Genomic DNA, 19,366 nt, shown 5'->3' with positions numbered 1-19,366 from the left:
TGGGAAAGCCTGCCAGTACCTTCTCAAGGGTCAGTGGTTCTTCCCTGGGTTTTCCAGGGTTCTTCCTCCACCAGTTATACTGGCCACCATGTTTTGCCTATCTTATACTGAAAAATGGTGCTAAATCCTAGAATAACAACAACAACCATCGTCATTACTTGTCAAGTGTTAGGAATAATCAAATCTTTTCATGAGGAATCATGTGTTGACCCACATTATGCAAATAATTGTAAAAAAAAATAGAGTTCATAAAAAATAGTGCATGAATTTAAAATGATTATTTATATTTATTTCTAATTATTATCACATGTCACCTTATTTGATTTTTTATGATTTATTTCCAAGCAACAGTTATTTTGCAACCGAGTCATTCTTTTGACAAATACATCATTAGTCTACAACAAAGGCAAACTGACCTGTAATACTGACTTGGCATGTTATGAACTGTCATTTTGTCAATTCAACTGTTCAAGTCACACCTTCCATTAGGCCAAGGTCACAAAGATGTATCCTGGCAAACATCGTTTTCTTTGTAATACTGACTTGGCATAATATTACTATCATTTTGTCAAGTCACACCTTTCATTAGACTAAGGTCACAAAGACGTATCCTGGCAAACATCGTCTTCGTTGTAATACTGACTTGGCATGACATGTACTATCATTTTGTCAAGTCACATGTTCAAGTCACACCTTCCATTAGGCCAAGGTGACAAAGAAGTATCCTGGCAAACATCGTCTTTTTTGTGGAACATCAAACATTTCCATAGACAAATAGCTCATCAGCTAGACTTAGACTACACATGAATTCGTAATCAAACATTTCCTAGTATTATTTTTAAAGCAAATAAATACAAACCTATCAGTTCATGGGTGAGTTTTCCTGTCTCTTCAAATTCATGCCACTTGCTTGTGATGGCAGGGTATTTCTTGATGAATGTCCCAGCTGTAATCAAAGACTTCAGGGCATCAATCAACCATTGTGGATCCAGGACAATATTCTCCCTCAATCCTTCAACACTGAAAACCACATACAAAAACATTGGTTATTGAGACGTCATACATTAATTTCCTTGTTCAGAACAAATCAACAAGCACTGATGTGTATTTTTATCTCAAGAAACCAAACAATGAGGTGATTGCTTTTGATTTTTTTTACAAACATTCATCAATAAGATATATGCATTAACACAAATTTAAGTTACTTGAATTATTATTAATTTACATGAAAAAAATTCTAATCAGAGAAGCTTATTTTTATTGCCAGAAGAATCAACTTGCCGTTAAAGAATTTATGTAAGCTAATGTACAGTTCAAGACTATGTGGAAGCCAATAATTAAGTTCATAACTAAGTCCACAATGCCAGAAATTACAAGTCAAGTGCTCTACTGACTCTTTTTAATGGCTTACAATGTGAAAGAGAAATAACTAGTTATACAGAATAAAGATATTTGCATTGTAACACAAAGATAACGACTATTCTTTTTGTTTTCATGTGTTATGGATATTTCCATAAAAATGATGTAATTCAATATTCTTAATATGTTGATAACATGACCTGACCATTTGCTAACAGCTTTAACAGACTATTTTGCAGAGATGTGTGTTACCTTCTGACAAGTTTATCTTGTCTATGTCTGTATATAAGCAATACAATGTTTCTCATTCACAATGTATTTAGATGATTTCCTACAAATAGGCTTGGTCTTTGAAACTGACGCCTGTATTTTCAATTCGAACTAGACAGTCATGCTCAGCATTTAGAATTTTGGGGGAAACATGAGGAGAATCAGGTTGTAAAGCACCCTAGGAGATGAGAGATATTCCATATCTGAAGGCTACTCTAATCAATGCATGGGGTGTCTAATTGGTACACTAATCAATGTATGGGTATCTGATGGGAACACTTTTGAATTTATGGGGTGTCTGATACGGACACTATTCAATTTATGTGGTGTCTACTGGGCATACTATTCAATTTATCGTGTGTCCGATGGGTACACTATTAAATTTATGGGGTGTCTGATGGGTGCAATATTCAGTTTATATGGTGTCGGATGGGTGCAATATTCAATGTATGGGGAGTCTGATGGATTCACTATTCAATTAATTCGGTGTCTGATGGGTACAATATTCAGTCTATGGGGTGTCTGATGGATAAGGAAGTACACCTCTGCTTGGAGAATAAAAATAGCCCAGATGGTGTGACATGTCTCCCCTGCCTTATTAGGGTGATGTGGTGGGAAAATTGGGACAGGTGTGTGTAGTGAAGTCAAATGTTTTGAATGTTCACAACAGTGGGTGATGATGCAGACCTGATAAATTAATAAATATCTAGCAAAGTGATCCTCTGAATGATATTCCGCTTAGAAGCGAGAGAAGAATTTCCCAGTGTTTATATCAGTACAAGTAAGACCTCGCATGAAAAACAACAAACATAAAGTCCGTTCACCTAATTAATATACTCATTCACAGGTACAATAAACGGCTAACATGCTGATGGTAACATGTCACAATCTTCAATGTACCTGAAGTCTTTAATATGGATAGTGTACCACTGAATTAACATTTCATTCTTACTTCCATCAGGGGCCCCGAGTGACCGAGTGGTTTAAAGCGCTCTCCGTTACGATCACTGCCATCTCACCTCTGTCTGTGTTGGTTTGAGTCTAGGATTCGGCCAATGTGGGTATGTGAGAAAGCTTGCCAGTAGCTTCTCATGGGTATTTAGTTCTTCCAGGTTTTTTTTCCGGGTTCTTCCTCCAACATTAATACTGGCCGCCATGCATAGCCTATCATGTGCTGAAAAATAGCGTTAAACCCCACAACAACAACAACTTACTTCCATCTGCAATGTACTTGTAGTCATTAATATGTGAAGTTTACCAATGAAGAATTTTATTCCTACTTCCATCTGTACTGGTCAGAAAGGGACTTCTGAGAATGATATGTAGGTATAGCATGAATAATCAATGTGAGCATAAACATAATTATCAACTCAAGTTAGTAAGACAGAAAATTTAGGTCACAGTGAGTTTTGGTTTTAAGGGCATAAAAAACAAAACAGCTGCATCCATTTACCAAGTTTCATGCCTGAAACACCAAAGAAAAACCTTTTAGTACAAAAAATGGGAACAAGCTGTTAGGCAAGAAATATAGGTCACTGAGACTTCTTACATATAAAGATGTAAAACTTAATAAGATATATCCACTCACCAAGTTTAATGATTATTGGAAATCCATATAGACCAAGGCTATTCACATGGCTGACATGTGGCTAAATTTGAAAAAAAAAAAACTGTTTGCACTGTTGCCTACCGACTAGTCACACGCCGCCCGTTTCAGCAACTACCTAAAGGAGCTGTTCATATATGTGTCAGGTGTCCATCATCTGTGCTCATCTGTTTCTTTTATCAAGTAATTATAGGCAAAACTGGTACAATCTTATACTCTCACTGCTTCATCTTCTACAGTAACACAAATATTTATATTACCAATCATATCCTTAATCTCATGTAGATAAATTACCCACAATGCATGTGTAAACAGACCACGTGTCTTAACTGGTACAATATTATACTTTCACTGCTTCATCTTCTACAGTAACATAAACATTTATATTACCGATCATATCGATTATCTGATGTAGATAAATTACCCACAATGCATATGTAAACAGACACATTCTAATTGGCACAATATTACACTCTCACTGCTTCATCTTCTACAGTAACACAAACATTTCTATTACCAATCAGATCCATAATCTCATGAAAATAAATTACCCACAATGCATGTGTAAACATGTCACACATCCCAAGTGTTACAATATTACTCTCAATGCTGCATCTTCTACAGTAACACACATTTGTATTACCAATCAGATCCATCATCTCATGTAGATAAAGTACCCACAATGCATGAGTACACAGGACATACATCCTAAGTGGATAGTTGGAAAGCCAAGTGAACAATAGAGCATGCATTCTCCATATTATTATTTCTTATACTTACAAAGATTTGTGTGGAACAATCTATAAGATATAAGGAATACTAGTATGTAAGTTTAGCTATTGTTTTTGGAAGCGAAAGTAGCTTTAAGACTATTAGATCACATTATTCAGGAAATTAATTTTAGGTAACTAATCCTGATAATATTCTTCACAGAATATTCCAGATTTGTCCATAATGCATTTACTTATCACTGTGCATAAAATCTTTTCTGTTCTGGCCGCATGGCAGCAGTAAGAATAGTCTTTTAAAAACTGACCATATGGCATCTGTGTGAATAGACAATTATGTCTAGGTAACATTGCACAATTCATTGTCATAAGCTAAATTCAGACCTGCCAACCCCAACAAGGCAGTTGTTTTCGTTTCCCGTAAACACTGGCTTTCACTAAGGTGTAAGAAAATGTGCAATGCTAGTGTGAAGCTGTAAAATAAGTATTTAAAACTTTAGCATTGGAAACTAATGCAGTAACGGTAAACAGTATGTTCAACTTAAATATTTGTAGAAAACAAATAGACCTTACTTACCTCAAGTACAGTTGCATACACATCAGTTCCGAATCCTATGCACCTCAATGGCTTGTTACAATATCTTAAATGCCATCGTTCTTTAAATTACTCTTCCATTTCACATGATGACAATATCTCCCGCCACAAGACATACCCAATAAATGTAATTGTGTCCCTTCCTACCATGAGACATACCCAATAAATGTAATTATGTCCCTTCCTACCACAAAACATACCCAAAAAATGTAATTATGTCCCTTACTGCCACAAGACATACCCAATAAATGTAATTGTGTCCCTTCCTACCACAAAATATACCCAATAAATGTAATTGTGTCCCTTCCTAAAAGAAGACATGCCCAATAAATGTAATTGTGTCCCTTCCTACCACAATACATACCCAACAAATGTAATTGTGTCCCTTCCTACCCTGAGACGTACCCAGTAAATGCAATAGTGTCCCTTTCTACCTCAAGACATACTCAATAAATGTAATTGTGTCCCTTCCTACCACAAGACATAACCGATAAATGCAATGGTGTCCTTACTGCTTTTATTCACAAGACTCTGCATATTCATGTTTTATTCTTCAGTACTGATTATTACCAGTTTTTAAGAGATCAATTGTCCCTTTCTTATTCAGTATGTATCTGCTGTTGGAGACCATGTTTTGAAAAGTCTGGTTCCCTGACTAACTCCATAGCCTTCAGCAAGCACCTAAATCATGGAGAGTGCGTGTCTATGTATCTCATTCATAACCTTCAGCAAGCACTTACTTCATGTAAAATGCATGTCTGTATATCTTAGCCACAACATTCAGCAAGCAATTAAGTCGTGGTTAATGAATGTCCGTATATCTTAGCCACAACCTTCAGCAAGCAATTAAGTCACGGAGAGTGCATGTATGTATACCGTAGCCAGAACCTTCAGCAAACAATTAAGTCATGGAGAATGCATGTCTGTATATCTTAGCCACAACCGTCAGCAATTAAGTCATGTATAATGAATGTCTGTATATCTTAGCCACAACATTTAGCACATCAATCATGCATAATGTATGTCTGTGAATCTTAGCCATAGACTTCAGCACTTAAATCATGGAGAATGCATGTCTATATATCGTAGCCATAACCTTCAACAAGCAATTAAGGTATGGAGAATGAATGTATGTATATCGTAGCTATAACCTTCAACAAGCAATTAAATCATGGAGAATGAATGTTTGTATATCGTAGCCATAATCTTGAACAAGCAATTAAGTCATTGAGAATGCATGTCTGTATATCTTAGGCACAATCTTAAGCACATCAATCATGAAGAATGGATGTCTGTATATCTTAGCCACAACATTCAGCAATTAAGTCATGGAGAATGAATGTCTGTATATCGTATCCATAACCTCCAACAAGCAATTAAGTCATGGATAATGCATGTCTGTATATCTTAGCCACAACCTTCAGCAAGCAATTAAGTCATGGAGAGTGCATGTCTGTATATCTTAGCCACAACCGTCAGCAATTAAGTCATGGAGAATGAATGTCTGTATATCTTAGCCACAACATTTAGCACTTAAATCATGGAGAATGCATGTCTGTATATCTTAGGCACACGATTTAGCACTTCAATCATGGAGAATGCATGTCTGTATATCTTTGCCATAGACTTCAGCAAGCAATTAAGTCATGTAGAATGAATGTCTGTATATCTTAGCTACAACCTTCAGCACTTAAATCATGGAGAATGCATGTCTGCGTATCTTAGCCATAGCCATCCGCAAGCAATTAAGTCATGTAGAATGAATGTCTGTATATCTTAGCCACAACAATCAGCACTTAAATCATGGAGAATGCATGCCTGTGTATCTTAGCCACAACCTTCAGCACTTAAAACATGGATAATGCATGTCTGTATATCTTAGCCATAACCTTCAACAAGCAATTAAGTCATGGAGAATGCATGTCTGTATATCGTAGCCATAACCTTCAACAAGCAATTAAATCATGGAGAATGAATGTTTGTATATCATAGCCATAACATTGAACAAGCAATTAAGTCGTGGAGAATGCATGTCTGTATATCTTAGCCACACCCTTTAGCGCTTAAATCATGGAGGATGCATGTCTGTATATCTTAGCCACAAACTTAAGCACGTCAGTCATGAAGAATGGATATCTTAGCTATAACCTTCAGCGAGCAATTAAGTAATGGCGAATGCATATCTGTATATCGTAGCCAAAACCTTCAGCAAGCAATTAAGTCATGGAGAATAAATGTTTGTATATCTTAGCCACAACCTTCAGCAAGTAAGTCATGGAAAATGAACGTCTGTATATGTTAACCACACCCTTCAGCACTTAAATCGTGGAGAATGCATGTCTGTATATGTAAGACATCGCCTTTAGCAAGCAATTAAATCATGGAGAATGCATGTCTGTATATCTTAGCCACAACCTTCAGCAAGCAAGTAAGTAATGGAGAATGCATGTCTGTATACCTGAGCCACAACCTTCAGCACTTAAATGATGGAGAATGGATGTCTGTATATCTTAGCCATAACCTTCAGCAAACACGAAAGTGAAACTGGCGACAACAATTCCTCCTTTAATGAGACGGAAGAGGACAGCAAGAAGAATTATCACTGTCAGACCCTGTTGCCAGTATGTTGTAGCCAAACAAGGCTTTGACCAGGACACGAGTTCGTGCTGCAGCTGATATCCCTGCTTGGTATTAACTCAAGTCCAAATGGGGGAAATTTGAGGAATCATGAATGCATGCGAGACCTGGAGGCAGAGACCATCCATCGAGTGCAAAAGGATAACGCCAGGAAAAGTTCACTGAATATGGGGCAGCAGAAAATATGAATGAGAATGGGCCACATAAATTATCTCGAAGGTTTTGGACACGTCTGTGAGAAGAATATGGTAAACTTTGTTTACTGCCTGAACAAACAATCCAGTTTTCTCCTCTAGTAACAAATGACTCAACATATGGAAAGGGGGTAGGGGACCCTAAGAGAAGAAGTAAATACATGCATCATCTCTGGGAGCTCTTTAAGTCCACTAGTAAATCATCTTCATGAGCCTGTTCATAAGGTGAGGCAGGAACATCCTTTTCAGCATTCTTCAATGTAAAGATGAATATGCATGTTTCTTTTTTCATTCTATAACCACTCAAAGGCTGGAGGTGGGGCTGATGGGACAAACTCTACAAGCTGCTCTCTGAGGCAAGTGACATTGCTGATCCCTTCTTGACAGCCTTGGAAGCCACTGCCTGTTTCTTTTCTGGTGGATGATGCTAGGGATAACATAGCAAATCCACATAGTATATTTTAGGAGTCACGGTACTAATTCAAATCCCATAGCAAACATATGGAAACACCATCATATTCAAAATTCAATAACTTAAAATTTCTGAGTGCTGATAATCAGACTTACATGTCTCCATGCAAAACTATTCTTGGTGCAAGCTTCTGTGTGGAGAACACCATATGACCCGCGGCATTTTTTTAATCTGCATGTGCTTGAAACACATGTGATTGATTATGCACCAAATGAATCAGGTGCTACTTTCATTAGTGAGTACTCTTAAGTCAAGCCTGTAAAAATACTAAAATTGCATCAATATAATTTTGTCTATATTTCTTTTTAAATTACATATAGGATAAGCTCTCAAAACTCTCAAAAGATATTTTCACTAAAATTTTAATTTTCATTATTAACCAATTATGGACCACCAAACCCGTAAATACTTGATTATTTGTTCACCCATTTCTAGACTGGTTTACAGTGTTTTGTATAATTAGTACCGTGTGTCCTGTACCCCATACCTTGAAACAAAGTCATGTACATTTATGATGCTCTGGATGGGCGAGGCGACTGGCTGCCTGGTAGTGTGGTTTACGCAACTCCCATTTGGATTAAATGGAAGCATTCGGACAGGGTGATGCCAATTCAACTGACCATCAACCACCTGCTGACTGGTGACTAGTCCAGCAACACAGCTCTGACAGGTCATTCAAATCTATCCAAATGAAATAAATGCTCAATAAAGAGTGTCATGGATAAGCAGGCCACCAGTACTTTACTTTCCTTGATAAGACACTGCTAAACAGAATATTTCCCCAATAAAAAGTGATCAAGATCCCTCCAGGAAATGATTAGACGGTTCATCTTGAGATAAAGAGGAAGAAAGGCTATCTTTCCTCCCCCTAATAAGTGAGGTGACCTGCTGCCAAGGCACACACATCATCTGACCAAAGATATGAACAACCTATAGACAACTGGAAGGTAGGGTGAGTGTCCCATGAAGCCTTCTTATGCTCATACTCACCCACACGTTGAGATAAATTATGTCACTAATAGGGAATACGACACAATATAACGGGAAGTAGAAAATGGTAGATAATACTTACCCAGACACCATTATTATGAAGAGGAACAATTAACTAAGCATAGCAACACTCAGCAAGGTGCAAAACCCCTTCACAATTGCTAGTAAGAAACAAGAAAACACTCATGCATGCAATGACTGGAGAGAAAATAACATAATATAATAGGACAATGACAGACTGAAAATGCATTTAACAGCTTTGAATGTTGTAATCACTGGAGCATCCTGACACTTGCATTTGCATAATTAGTTCAAGGAAGAAAAGAGCAGGGGTATTCCATATGCTTACCATGACTATGGAGTCAGCAAGGGTATTCCATATGCTTACTATGACTATGGAGTCAGCAAGGGTATTCCAAATGCTTACTATGACTATGGAGTCAGCAAGGGTATTACATATGCTTACCATGACTATGGAGTCAGAAAGGGTATTCCATATGCTTATCTGACTATGGATCAGAATGGAATCATGTTCTTTTCAACTCTCAGTCTCCAAATGGACTAAAATACTTGGCATCCCATAAAGGAGTCAGACTGGGATTATGTTCTTTTCAACTCTCAGTCTCCAAATGGACTGACAGACTTGGCATCCCATAAAGGATTTAAAATGGGATCATGTTTTATTAACTCTCAGTCTCCAAATGGACTGACAAACTTGGCATCCCATAAAGGAGTCATAATGAGACCATGTTTGTTTTTTTAATCTCTTTCTCAAAGCTGGTTTTTGACACAATATGACTTGGGATCGTTTCATACATTTTTTTTAACACAATATAAACTTGTACTAAAATGGACAAGGTACTGAGCACTTTAATATAAACTATCATCATTTTACACAGCATATAATGGAGTAATTTAAACGTACAATTCAATGCATCATAATCTTACCATAGAGTGAATTAACAGTCATTTCCATTCCAACAGGCTAAATAGTTCTTTTTCTCACCTGGAAAGGCAATTAAAAGATAATTCCAAAAAAGAAAAATATAGCATTTCTCTCACATGAATAGTGAATTACTAATTTCCATTTCAACTGGGACAATTGCCATTTTCTCACCTGAAGTAGAGTATTGTGCCCATCTCATGATGGAATCTAAGGAACAGATCAAGTTCATTGCTGTCTTCAATCATAACAGATCCTGACACATTTATCTCTTCAATGAGACTGCGTGCAACAACCTGATGGAAAGACATGTAAAGAGTTATAAGCTAAAAATTAAGGTGATAGATCCTATTAGCATGAAAACAGCTGCAATGTGTGATGAAAACAATGAATTTTGATTTGTCCTAATTAATAATAAAATAATCCCTTTCAAATTACTTTCAAGTTTATTGTGTCCTAATTAATATTTTGCACACTTCAAAATTCTAGTGTTAACATTCGGATCAAATGTTGAAAAATGGGACATTTTCTAAACCTCTCACTTAATAATAAAATATAAAGTATACAAAATGAAAATAAAATACTCACTATCAAATTAGAGGAATCCCCTTTCTAATGTGTGTATGAAATTGTCCCGTTCATTTTGAGACAATCCCAGATGAAATATAGCTCTGAGTCACAATCTAAATATTACTCATTATTCATTTCTCACTTGTTGGAGATCCAAGCTTCTAGAATCACTTTCAAGAATATTGTAATGCTGGATTCAACATTCCCTAGTATACCTTACATCATATTCATATTTTACAGAATCACTTTCAACTATATTTTAATGCTGGAGTCAACACACCCTACTATGTATTACATCACACTCATAGTTGGAATCACATTAACTATATTTCAGTGCTGGAGTCAACACGCCCTATTATGTATTACGTCACATTCATAGCTGCAATCACCTGAACTATATTTTGATGCTGGAGTCAAGACACCCTACTATGTATTACATCACACTATGTATTAACCCAAACTCATCACATGCTTTAGCAAAGCGGGCCATCAGGCGCTGAAGCTTAGCTTATGTGTGGGTGGCTAGAGCAGCATCGTCTGCGAAGAGCATGTCCCTGATGGTTACTTCACGCACTTTGCTCTTTGCCTTCAGTCGTGCCAGGTTGAACAGTCTGCCGTCTGATCGTGTGTGCAGGTAAATCCCTTCTGTGGACGTCCCAAAGGCGTGCTTCAGCAGGACTGCAAAGAAGATGCCGAAGAGCGTGAGGGCAAGGACACAGCCCTGTTTAACTCCACTGCGGATGTCAAAGGGGTCGGATGTTGAGCCCTCATACTGCACCGTGCCTTTCATGTCATCGTGGAAGGACTGGATCATGCTTAGCAGCTTTGGAGGGCAACCAATTTTCGCCAGGATTGTGAAGAGTCCGTCTATGCTGACCAGTTCGAATGCCCTTGTGTTGTTCTCTGCATTTTTATTGCAGTTGCATGACAGAGAAAATCATGCCGATTGTGGACCTCTCTGCGCGGAACCCACACTGCGACTCTGGGTAAACTCTATCAGCAAGCGTCTGCAGTCTGTTCAGGATGACGCGTGCGAAAATTTTACCCACGATGCTGAGAAGTGATATGCTACTGTAGTTGATGCAGTCACTTATGTCGCCCTTGTTCTTGTACAGGGTTATGATGTTAGCATCTCTCATGTCCTGGGGCACTGCCCCCTCGTCCCAGCACTGGCAGAGGAGGTCGTGCAGGTGTGTGAGAAGCAGGCTACATCCACACTTGAGTTCTGTTGTGATGCCATCCATCCCTGGGGCTTTACCTAGGGACAGTTTCTCTAAGGCCTTCTTTAGTTTGTCTACAGTAGGTTTCTCATCCAGTTCGTCCATTGGAGGGAGGTTTTCAATGGCATTGAGGGCATCATTGTTCACGTGGTTCTCTTTGGAGTACAGTTCGGAGTAGTATTCCACCCAATGGTCCATCTGCTTGCCCTTGTTGTGGATGGTATCGCTTGTGACAGACTTCAGTGGTGCTGTCAGTTTATTCGTGGGACCCATTGGTTTCTTTATGTCATCGTACATGCCTCTGATGTTTCCAATATCTGCTGCTGACTGGATACTCTGACAGAGCTGAAGCCAGTATTCATTGGCACACTACCGTGCTAATCTCTGCACTTTGCTTGTGGTAGACCTGTATGCCTGTAGTGTCTTATGAGAGGGGGATCGCTTGTATTGAAGGTGAGCACTGCGACGCACTTCTATGGCTGGCATGAGTGTGGCAGAGTTAGCCTCAAACCAGTCATTGTTCTTTGATTGCTTCTTAACAAAGATTCATGTGGATGTGCTGTATACAGTCTCTCTGATGTAATCCCATTTTTCTTTGGCACTGCCGTTGGGGGATTCTGAGTCAAACAGCTTGGAAACAGCGTATGTGAATTCCTCAGCCTTGTCTGGTTATGATGTCTTGCTCACATCAATGCGTGGTTGACCGTCTTGCCGAGAGCGGTGGATCTTCTTTGGCTGAAGCTTCATTTTGCAGCACACCAGCGAGTGGTCGGTTTTGAAGCACACCCTTCATGGCTGACCGTCTTGTAATGATCAAGTCCAGCTGGTGCCAGTGTTTAGACCGGCGATGCCTCCAAGACACTTTGTGATGTGGCTTTGTCTGAAAGAATAAATTGGTGATGCTGAGTTCGTGGTACGAGCACATCTCTAGAAGGCGCTGACCATTCTCATTCATCTTCCCAACGCCAAACTTGCCAAGACAGGAGGGCCAAGAGTCATGATCGGCACCCACCCTAGCATTGAAGTTGCCCAGCAAAATCAAGTTCTCTTCGTTGGGAATTTTGTCGATGAGCGAGTTTAACTTATCATAAAACTCATCCTTGGTATCTGTGGCGGATCTTAGTGTGGGAGCGTATACACTGATCAGGTTGACAGGGCCGTTTGTGGTGTGGAGGCGGTGGGATAGCAGTCTTTCATTTCCTTGTTGGCAGGGTTCTATCATTCCCAGCAGAGTGTTCCTGACAGCGAATCCAACACCAAACTCTCTGGCTTCATCTGCGCTCTTTCCTTGAGGGAAGAATGTGTAGTTCTTTTCTCTGAGGGGCCCAGAATCTGGTAGTCGTGTTTCCCGTAGTGAGGCGATGTCGACCTGGAGCCTTGCAAGTTCGTCGTTGATGACTGAAGTCTTACGAACATCACTGATTGTCTGGAGATCATCTGAAAGCCCAGTCAGCATGGTCCGGACATTCCAGGTATCTAGCTTGAGGATTGAAATCTTTTTTATTTTTATTTTGTTATTTTTTGGTGCAGTAGTTGCAGTCCGCTTGTCAGGCACTCGCGTACCTTAAGCCTTACGCACCCAGCAAGGCAGGCGAACTGTGGCGGGAAAGCACCTTATTGGCTGAGGGCTGCCCAGTTTGAGCCGGCGGTAGCTGTCCAGTGAAACATGTTGGTCTCTCCCACCGTCAGAAGCAACCCCTGGCGTCTGGCTCTACGCCAATCGAGCGGTGACTTATAACCGGTAAGCTGCTGCTTCCCGTGTTGTGTCGACGCTATGGAGCGAAGCTGGAGTGTCCTTTCCAGGGCGCATGCCTGGGCAGGGTGATACGGACAATCAACTGTTGCCCATGTAGCTGATCCCCCCTCTCCACGCAGCTGATGGATCCAAGGGAAAGGACAAGCCGATACGTCATGACACCAGCTGCGTCGCAGGAGTTGCTGAGATGACACTGAAATCAATGCCAAGTCGCCTTAGGGACTCCTACTCCAGATGTTCTGTTGGGGTTTACTCCCTTAGCCTTTCCCCTAAGAGGGTATAGTCGCAAGGCAGCGAAGGTTTGAAATCGGAGTTTACCTTCTCCTAGATGGATGACCACCCAAGGTTAACGAGCCCCATCTGCCCGAAGCATCTGGTTTTGAGGCGCCAGAAGCTCGCCTGTCATCCCTTCTCCAGTCGGTTTAAACAGGTTCCGCCACTCGTGAAGGCCTGGAGCTGGATTTGGTTGTCAGAGGCTCTATCAGACGCAAGCCATTGGTAGATTTCCAAGGGAAGTGGGTGCTTATATCCCACAACCGCCCCCGGCGATGACAACCTTTGAAACCCACACTTATAGTTGGAATCACATGAACTATATTGTAATGCTGGAGTCAACACACCCTATTATGTATTACATCACACTCATAGTTGGAATCACCTTAGCTATATTTTAATGCTGGAGTCAACAGACCCTATTATGTATTGCATCACACTCATAGTTCGAATCACATTAACTATATTTTAATGCTGGAGTCAACACACCCTATTATGTATTGCATCACACTCATAGTTGGAATCACATGAACTATATTGTAATGCTGGAGTCAACACACCCTATTATGTATTACATCACACTCATAGTTGGAATCACCTTAGCTATATTTTAATGCTGGAGTCAACAAACCTTATTATATATTACATCACATTCATAGTTGGAATCTACCTTAACTATATTTTAATGCTGGAGACAACACACCCTACTATGTATTACATCACATTCATTGTTGGAATCACCTTAGCTATATCTTAATGCACGATTTAAGTTCTTACAGGGTCGTAACATGCATCACATCACACTCATAGTTAGATTCATATTAACGCATTATACTCTGGAGGTTTTTGTCATTTTCGCCTGTCAGAAATTCAAGTAGGAAACGCAATTCGAAAGCTATTTCTGAAATAGTCATAAGAAATCAACTTCCAGACTATTTTCCAATAACATAATGCCTAGTTGTAATAGAAACATCGTTTTTCAGTGGCTATTTGGCTCTTGCATGAGCAGAAGGGTAAAAGTTGGAATTCTTTTTTTTTCGCTCAAAGGATCCATTATTTTTGTATTGAGACCACTCTTTATTCCAAATGCCCATCTTATCCTACTTTATACAAAGGTTCATCTGTCTGTTTGCAGTTCATACCAGTCTGCCTTAGAACTGAGACCAAAAAGTATAAAATCATCCACTGCATTGCCTTGCTTGGATGGGTTGTTTAGTCAATGACATAGTCATCCACTGCGCTGATTTGGATGGGTAATTTTTTGCAACATGTTTGTTAATTACATAATCATCCACTGCGCTGATTTAGATGGGTTGTTGTATTAATAAGATGATCTGATGTGGTTGAATTGATCGGACTGCACTACACAGGCCTTTAATTGTTTCAATATGAAAGACGAGGTGTTACAACATTTTCATCGCATGTCATGATGCTATATAGACTGAAACATCCCAAACATTCCAAACAGGTCAACCATAAAGACAGAAACATGCCAAAAAATCCAAACATGTCAGCTATATTCTTTGGTTGATCAGAGTATACTACACCGGCCTTTAATTGTTTCATTATGAAGGACAAGGTGTTACACCACAAGGAATGTCATGATGTTATATATTGACTGAAATATCCCAAATATTCCAATCAGGTCAACCATAAAGACTGAAACATCCAAAATATTCCATGTAAATACTACCTATATAACTCTGTGTTAATACTGTCTGTGTAAATACTACCTATATAAACTCAATGCAAATACTGTCTCTATAAATACTACCTGTATAAACTATATGCAAATACTGCCTGTGTAAATACTACCTATACAAACTCTATGCAAATAATGCCTGTGTAAATACCACCTATATAAACTCAATGCAAAGTACTGCGTGTGTAAATGCTACCTATAAAAACTCTATGTATATACTGTTTGTGTAAATACTACCTATATAATCTCTATGCAAATACTGCCTGTATAAAAACTACCTAAATAAACTCTTATCTAAATACTGTCTATATAAATACTACCTATCAATATTCTGCATGCTATATATATATATATATATATATATATATATATACACACACATATATATATATATATATATATATATATATATATATATATATATATATATATATATATATATATATATACATCTACAATTGCCCCAATTATTTGTTACCATAGGATTTCCCTTCCCATTTCAAGCATCAGGAACAGAATTTTCACAAAAATGCAATTTTTCAACTATATATAATTATAAAAAGCCTTGCTGAAATTCTTTCATTTTAAAACATGAATAAAAAAATGTATGTACATCATGCAGTAACAGTTTGCTGTTCTCAATATGGACTATTTATTGATATTTTTAATGAATAAAACATGAATAGAACATTGTATCTACATCATGCGGAAAGAGTTCCCTGATTTCATTAATACTATTTATTGATATTTTAAATGAATGAAATGTGAATAAAACAATTGTATATATATACCATGAAAAAACAGTTCCCTGATCTCATCAAGTCTATTTACTGATATATTTAATGAATAAAACTTGAATACAACATTGTATGTATATCATGCAGAAACAGTTCCCTGATCTCATTAAGACTATTTATTGATATTTTAAATGAACAAACATTTGTATGTATATCATGCATAAATAGTTCCCTGATCTCATTAGGACTAATTATTGATATTTTAAAGGAAGACAATATTCGAAAATACATTTATTTCATTTCTCTGATATGAGCTAGCATCTCCACCATGTTTAACAGTCCACCACTGAGAAAACATTCATTGTACTGAAAACACTTTCTTTTTCAGTTATCATAACCTTGACTTTACAACCTTTGACCTTATATTTGATAGGCTTCTATTTTGTTCAAAGTGATAAGTGTTATGTTTAAGTTTGATCCAGCTGTGTGATGCAGAACTAATTTTATAACGCAGGAATACTTTTCTTCTTTCAATCAGAGTGACATTGAGCTTTGACCTTTTGATCCCAAAATTGATAATGTTTTTTCATATCCCAAGTGCATGTCATTCAAATGTATGTTGATTGTAATTACTGCAGATCTTCATTCATTGTGCATAAACCATTATTTTTTCTGTATGGTATAGTGTTACATACCGATCACATGTTTAAGGGAATGGTTGACTGCTGATTAGTGACCAACATGTCTCAACGAATATGACCTATGGCCAAAGCATGTGGACTTGAACTAAACATGACCCTAGCAGAAAACTATTTTCTTATTAGACTTACTTTGACTTGGTATCATACTTAGTTTGACTTGCTATACCTTGATTTGGTGTTATACTTACAACGACTTGGTATTAGGCTTGCCATGACTTGCCATGACATGGTATTAGACTTAGCTTGACTTGCTATACCTTGACTTGGTATTATATTAACGATGACTTGTATTAAACTTGGCTTGACTTGGTATTAGACTTGCACTGACTTGGTATTTGACTTACCATGACGTGATATTAGACTTGCCATGACTTGGCATTATATTTGCCATGACTAGGTATTAGATTTATCATAACATGATATTATATATACATTGACTTGGTATTAGTCTTATTCTGACTTGGCATAAGACTTATCATGACTTGGTATTAGACTTATCATGACTTGGTACTAGACTTATCATAACACATTAAACATACATTGGTTTGGTATTAGTCTTAATCTGACTTGGCATTAGACCTACCATGACTTGGTATTATACTTGCCATATATTCATTTATGACTTAGGTAGTAGACTTACTCTGACTAGGTAGTAGACTTATTTTGACTTGATATTATAAATGCTATGACCGAGTATTAGACTTTCCATTATTTTATATTAGACTTACCATGACTTAATTGGTATTAGACATGACATGATTGGTGTTAGACTTACCAAGACTTGACATTAGATAGCCATGGCTTAATATTAGACTTACCTTGACATGGGTTTAGACATACCATGACTTGGTATTATACTTACCATGACTTGGTATTAGACTTACCATGAATTGGTATTATACTTACCATGACTTGGTATTAGACTTACCATGACTTGGTATTAGACTTACCATGACTTGGTATTAGACTTACCATCACTAGGTATTTGACTACCATGAGTTGGTATTACACTTGCCTTGACTTGGTATTAGATTTAGTGACTTAATGACATGACCTTTGAACATTATACTCTATCAAAAGAGTAAGCCATCTATAAGCTCTCTGATGAAGATATATGGTTGGAAAATAAAGCTTTTGCACAACAAAAAATGTCACTTTTCATCTACTGACTCTATGACCTATGACCTTCTGACAACCAAAATCAATAGGTTTCTTCTTTACCTAAAGCGAAAGTTATCCACAAAGTTTGGCACAGTTAGATCATGTAAAACCAAAGCTATAGTATTGGTACATTACGTAAAACCAAAGTTATAGTACAGGTAGATTATGTAAAACCAAAGTTACAGTACAGGTAGATTATGTAAAACCAAAGTTATAGTACAGGGACATTATGTAAAACCAAATATATAGTACAGGTATATTATGTAAAATCAAAGATATAGTACAGGTATATTATGTAAACCCAAAGTTATAGTACAGTTAGGTCATGTAAAACCAAAGTTATTGGGGGCCCCGAGTGCCTGAGTGGTCTAAAGCGTTCTCCGATACGAACCACTGCCATCACACCTATGTCTGCGCCGATTCTAGTCTTGGATTCAGTCAATGCGGGTATGTGAGAAAGCTTGCCAGCAGCTTCTCGTGGGTCGGTGGTTCTTTCTGGGGTTTTCTCGGGTTCTTCCTCCACCATTAATACTGGCCGCCATGTATGGCCTATCGTGTGCTGGAAAATAGCGTTAAACCAAACAACAACAACAACAAAGTTATATTAAAAGGTAAATTATGTAAAACAAAAGTTAAATTACTGGTAGATTATGTAAAACCAGAATTATAGTACAGGTTGATCATGTAAAACCAAAGTTATAGTACTGGTAGATTATGCAAAACTAAAGTTATAGTACAGGTAGATCATTTAAGAACAAAGATATAGTATGGAACTGATAAAGGCAAAATGTCAATGAATGGAAAATACTGAAATTGATATGATTCAATTTTGAAAGGTGTATAAATGTTAGAAGATTTCCTGTTAACTTTACCTTGGCACCAGAAGTGTTTAGTGTAATGATCAAAGGGTACATAAATGTTAGAAGAATGTTTCTATAAAATTTACCTTGGCACCAGACGCTTTCAATGTCATGATGGCTTGTTCCAAGGGAAGCCATTGTGCAGGTGTTTCCTCCCCCCAATGGGGCTGCTGTGATGCTAATTCAAAAATTATTCTTTTCAATACTTCTAGCATGGGATCACTCTGCGTGTTATCAACAGCAATATCACCCATCAGGTGGTGTCTTGTTGGCTTATCCTTCAGAATGTCGCGGAGATCGTTGAAGTACTTCTCAATGATTTCTTTTCGCGATTCCTGTAAGTAAAATTAATTAAACTGTTGTTCTTTCAAGTGCAGTATCTGTGTTTTCTTCATACATTACATTCTAAATCAAGCAAATCAAACCAGACAAACAATATATAATAAAGGAATAATTTTTATTTTCATGGAATATGTCTATATATTAAAATCAGTTGCAGCCTGCCAAACCTAACAAGGCTTTTCAGAATGGCAATTGATATACTTCCTCAAGTCAGACCAATTTTCAGTTTAATTTGTCCCGGGGTATTGTC

The 19,366-nt window shown here is 37.8% G+C and overlaps 1 protein-coding gene across 1 annotated transcript in view; it reads right to left on the bottom strand.

The window, feature by feature from the left end:
• The window catches only part of LOC149789705 (uncharacterized), a 92,196-nt gene that overhangs the window by 35,443 nt on the left and 37,387 nt on the right, over positions 1 to 19,366 (bottom strand). The window contains exons 8-10 of the mRNA XM_089973099.1: positions 18,861 to 19,109; positions 9,969 to 10,090; positions 860 to 1,020 (exon numbers count right to left, since the gene is read on the bottom strand). Coding sequence (XP_089829225.1) covers positions 860 to 1,020; positions 9,969 to 10,090; positions 18,861 to 19,109 — 532 coding nt within the window. The remainder of the gene's footprint in view (positions 1 to 859; positions 1,021 to 9,968; positions 10,091 to 18,860; positions 19,110 to 19,366) is intronic.

Source organism: Sinohyriopsis cumingii, chromosome 10 (assembly GCF_028554795.1).
Source record: "Sinohyriopsis cumingii isolate HCF-2022 chromosome 10, ASM2855479v2, whole genome shotgun sequence".
Lineage (NCBI taxonomy): Eukaryota > Metazoa > Mollusca > Bivalvia > Unionida > Unionidae > Sinohyriopsis > Sinohyriopsis cumingii.
This window is presented reverse-complemented; position numbering and strand designations above follow the sequence as displayed.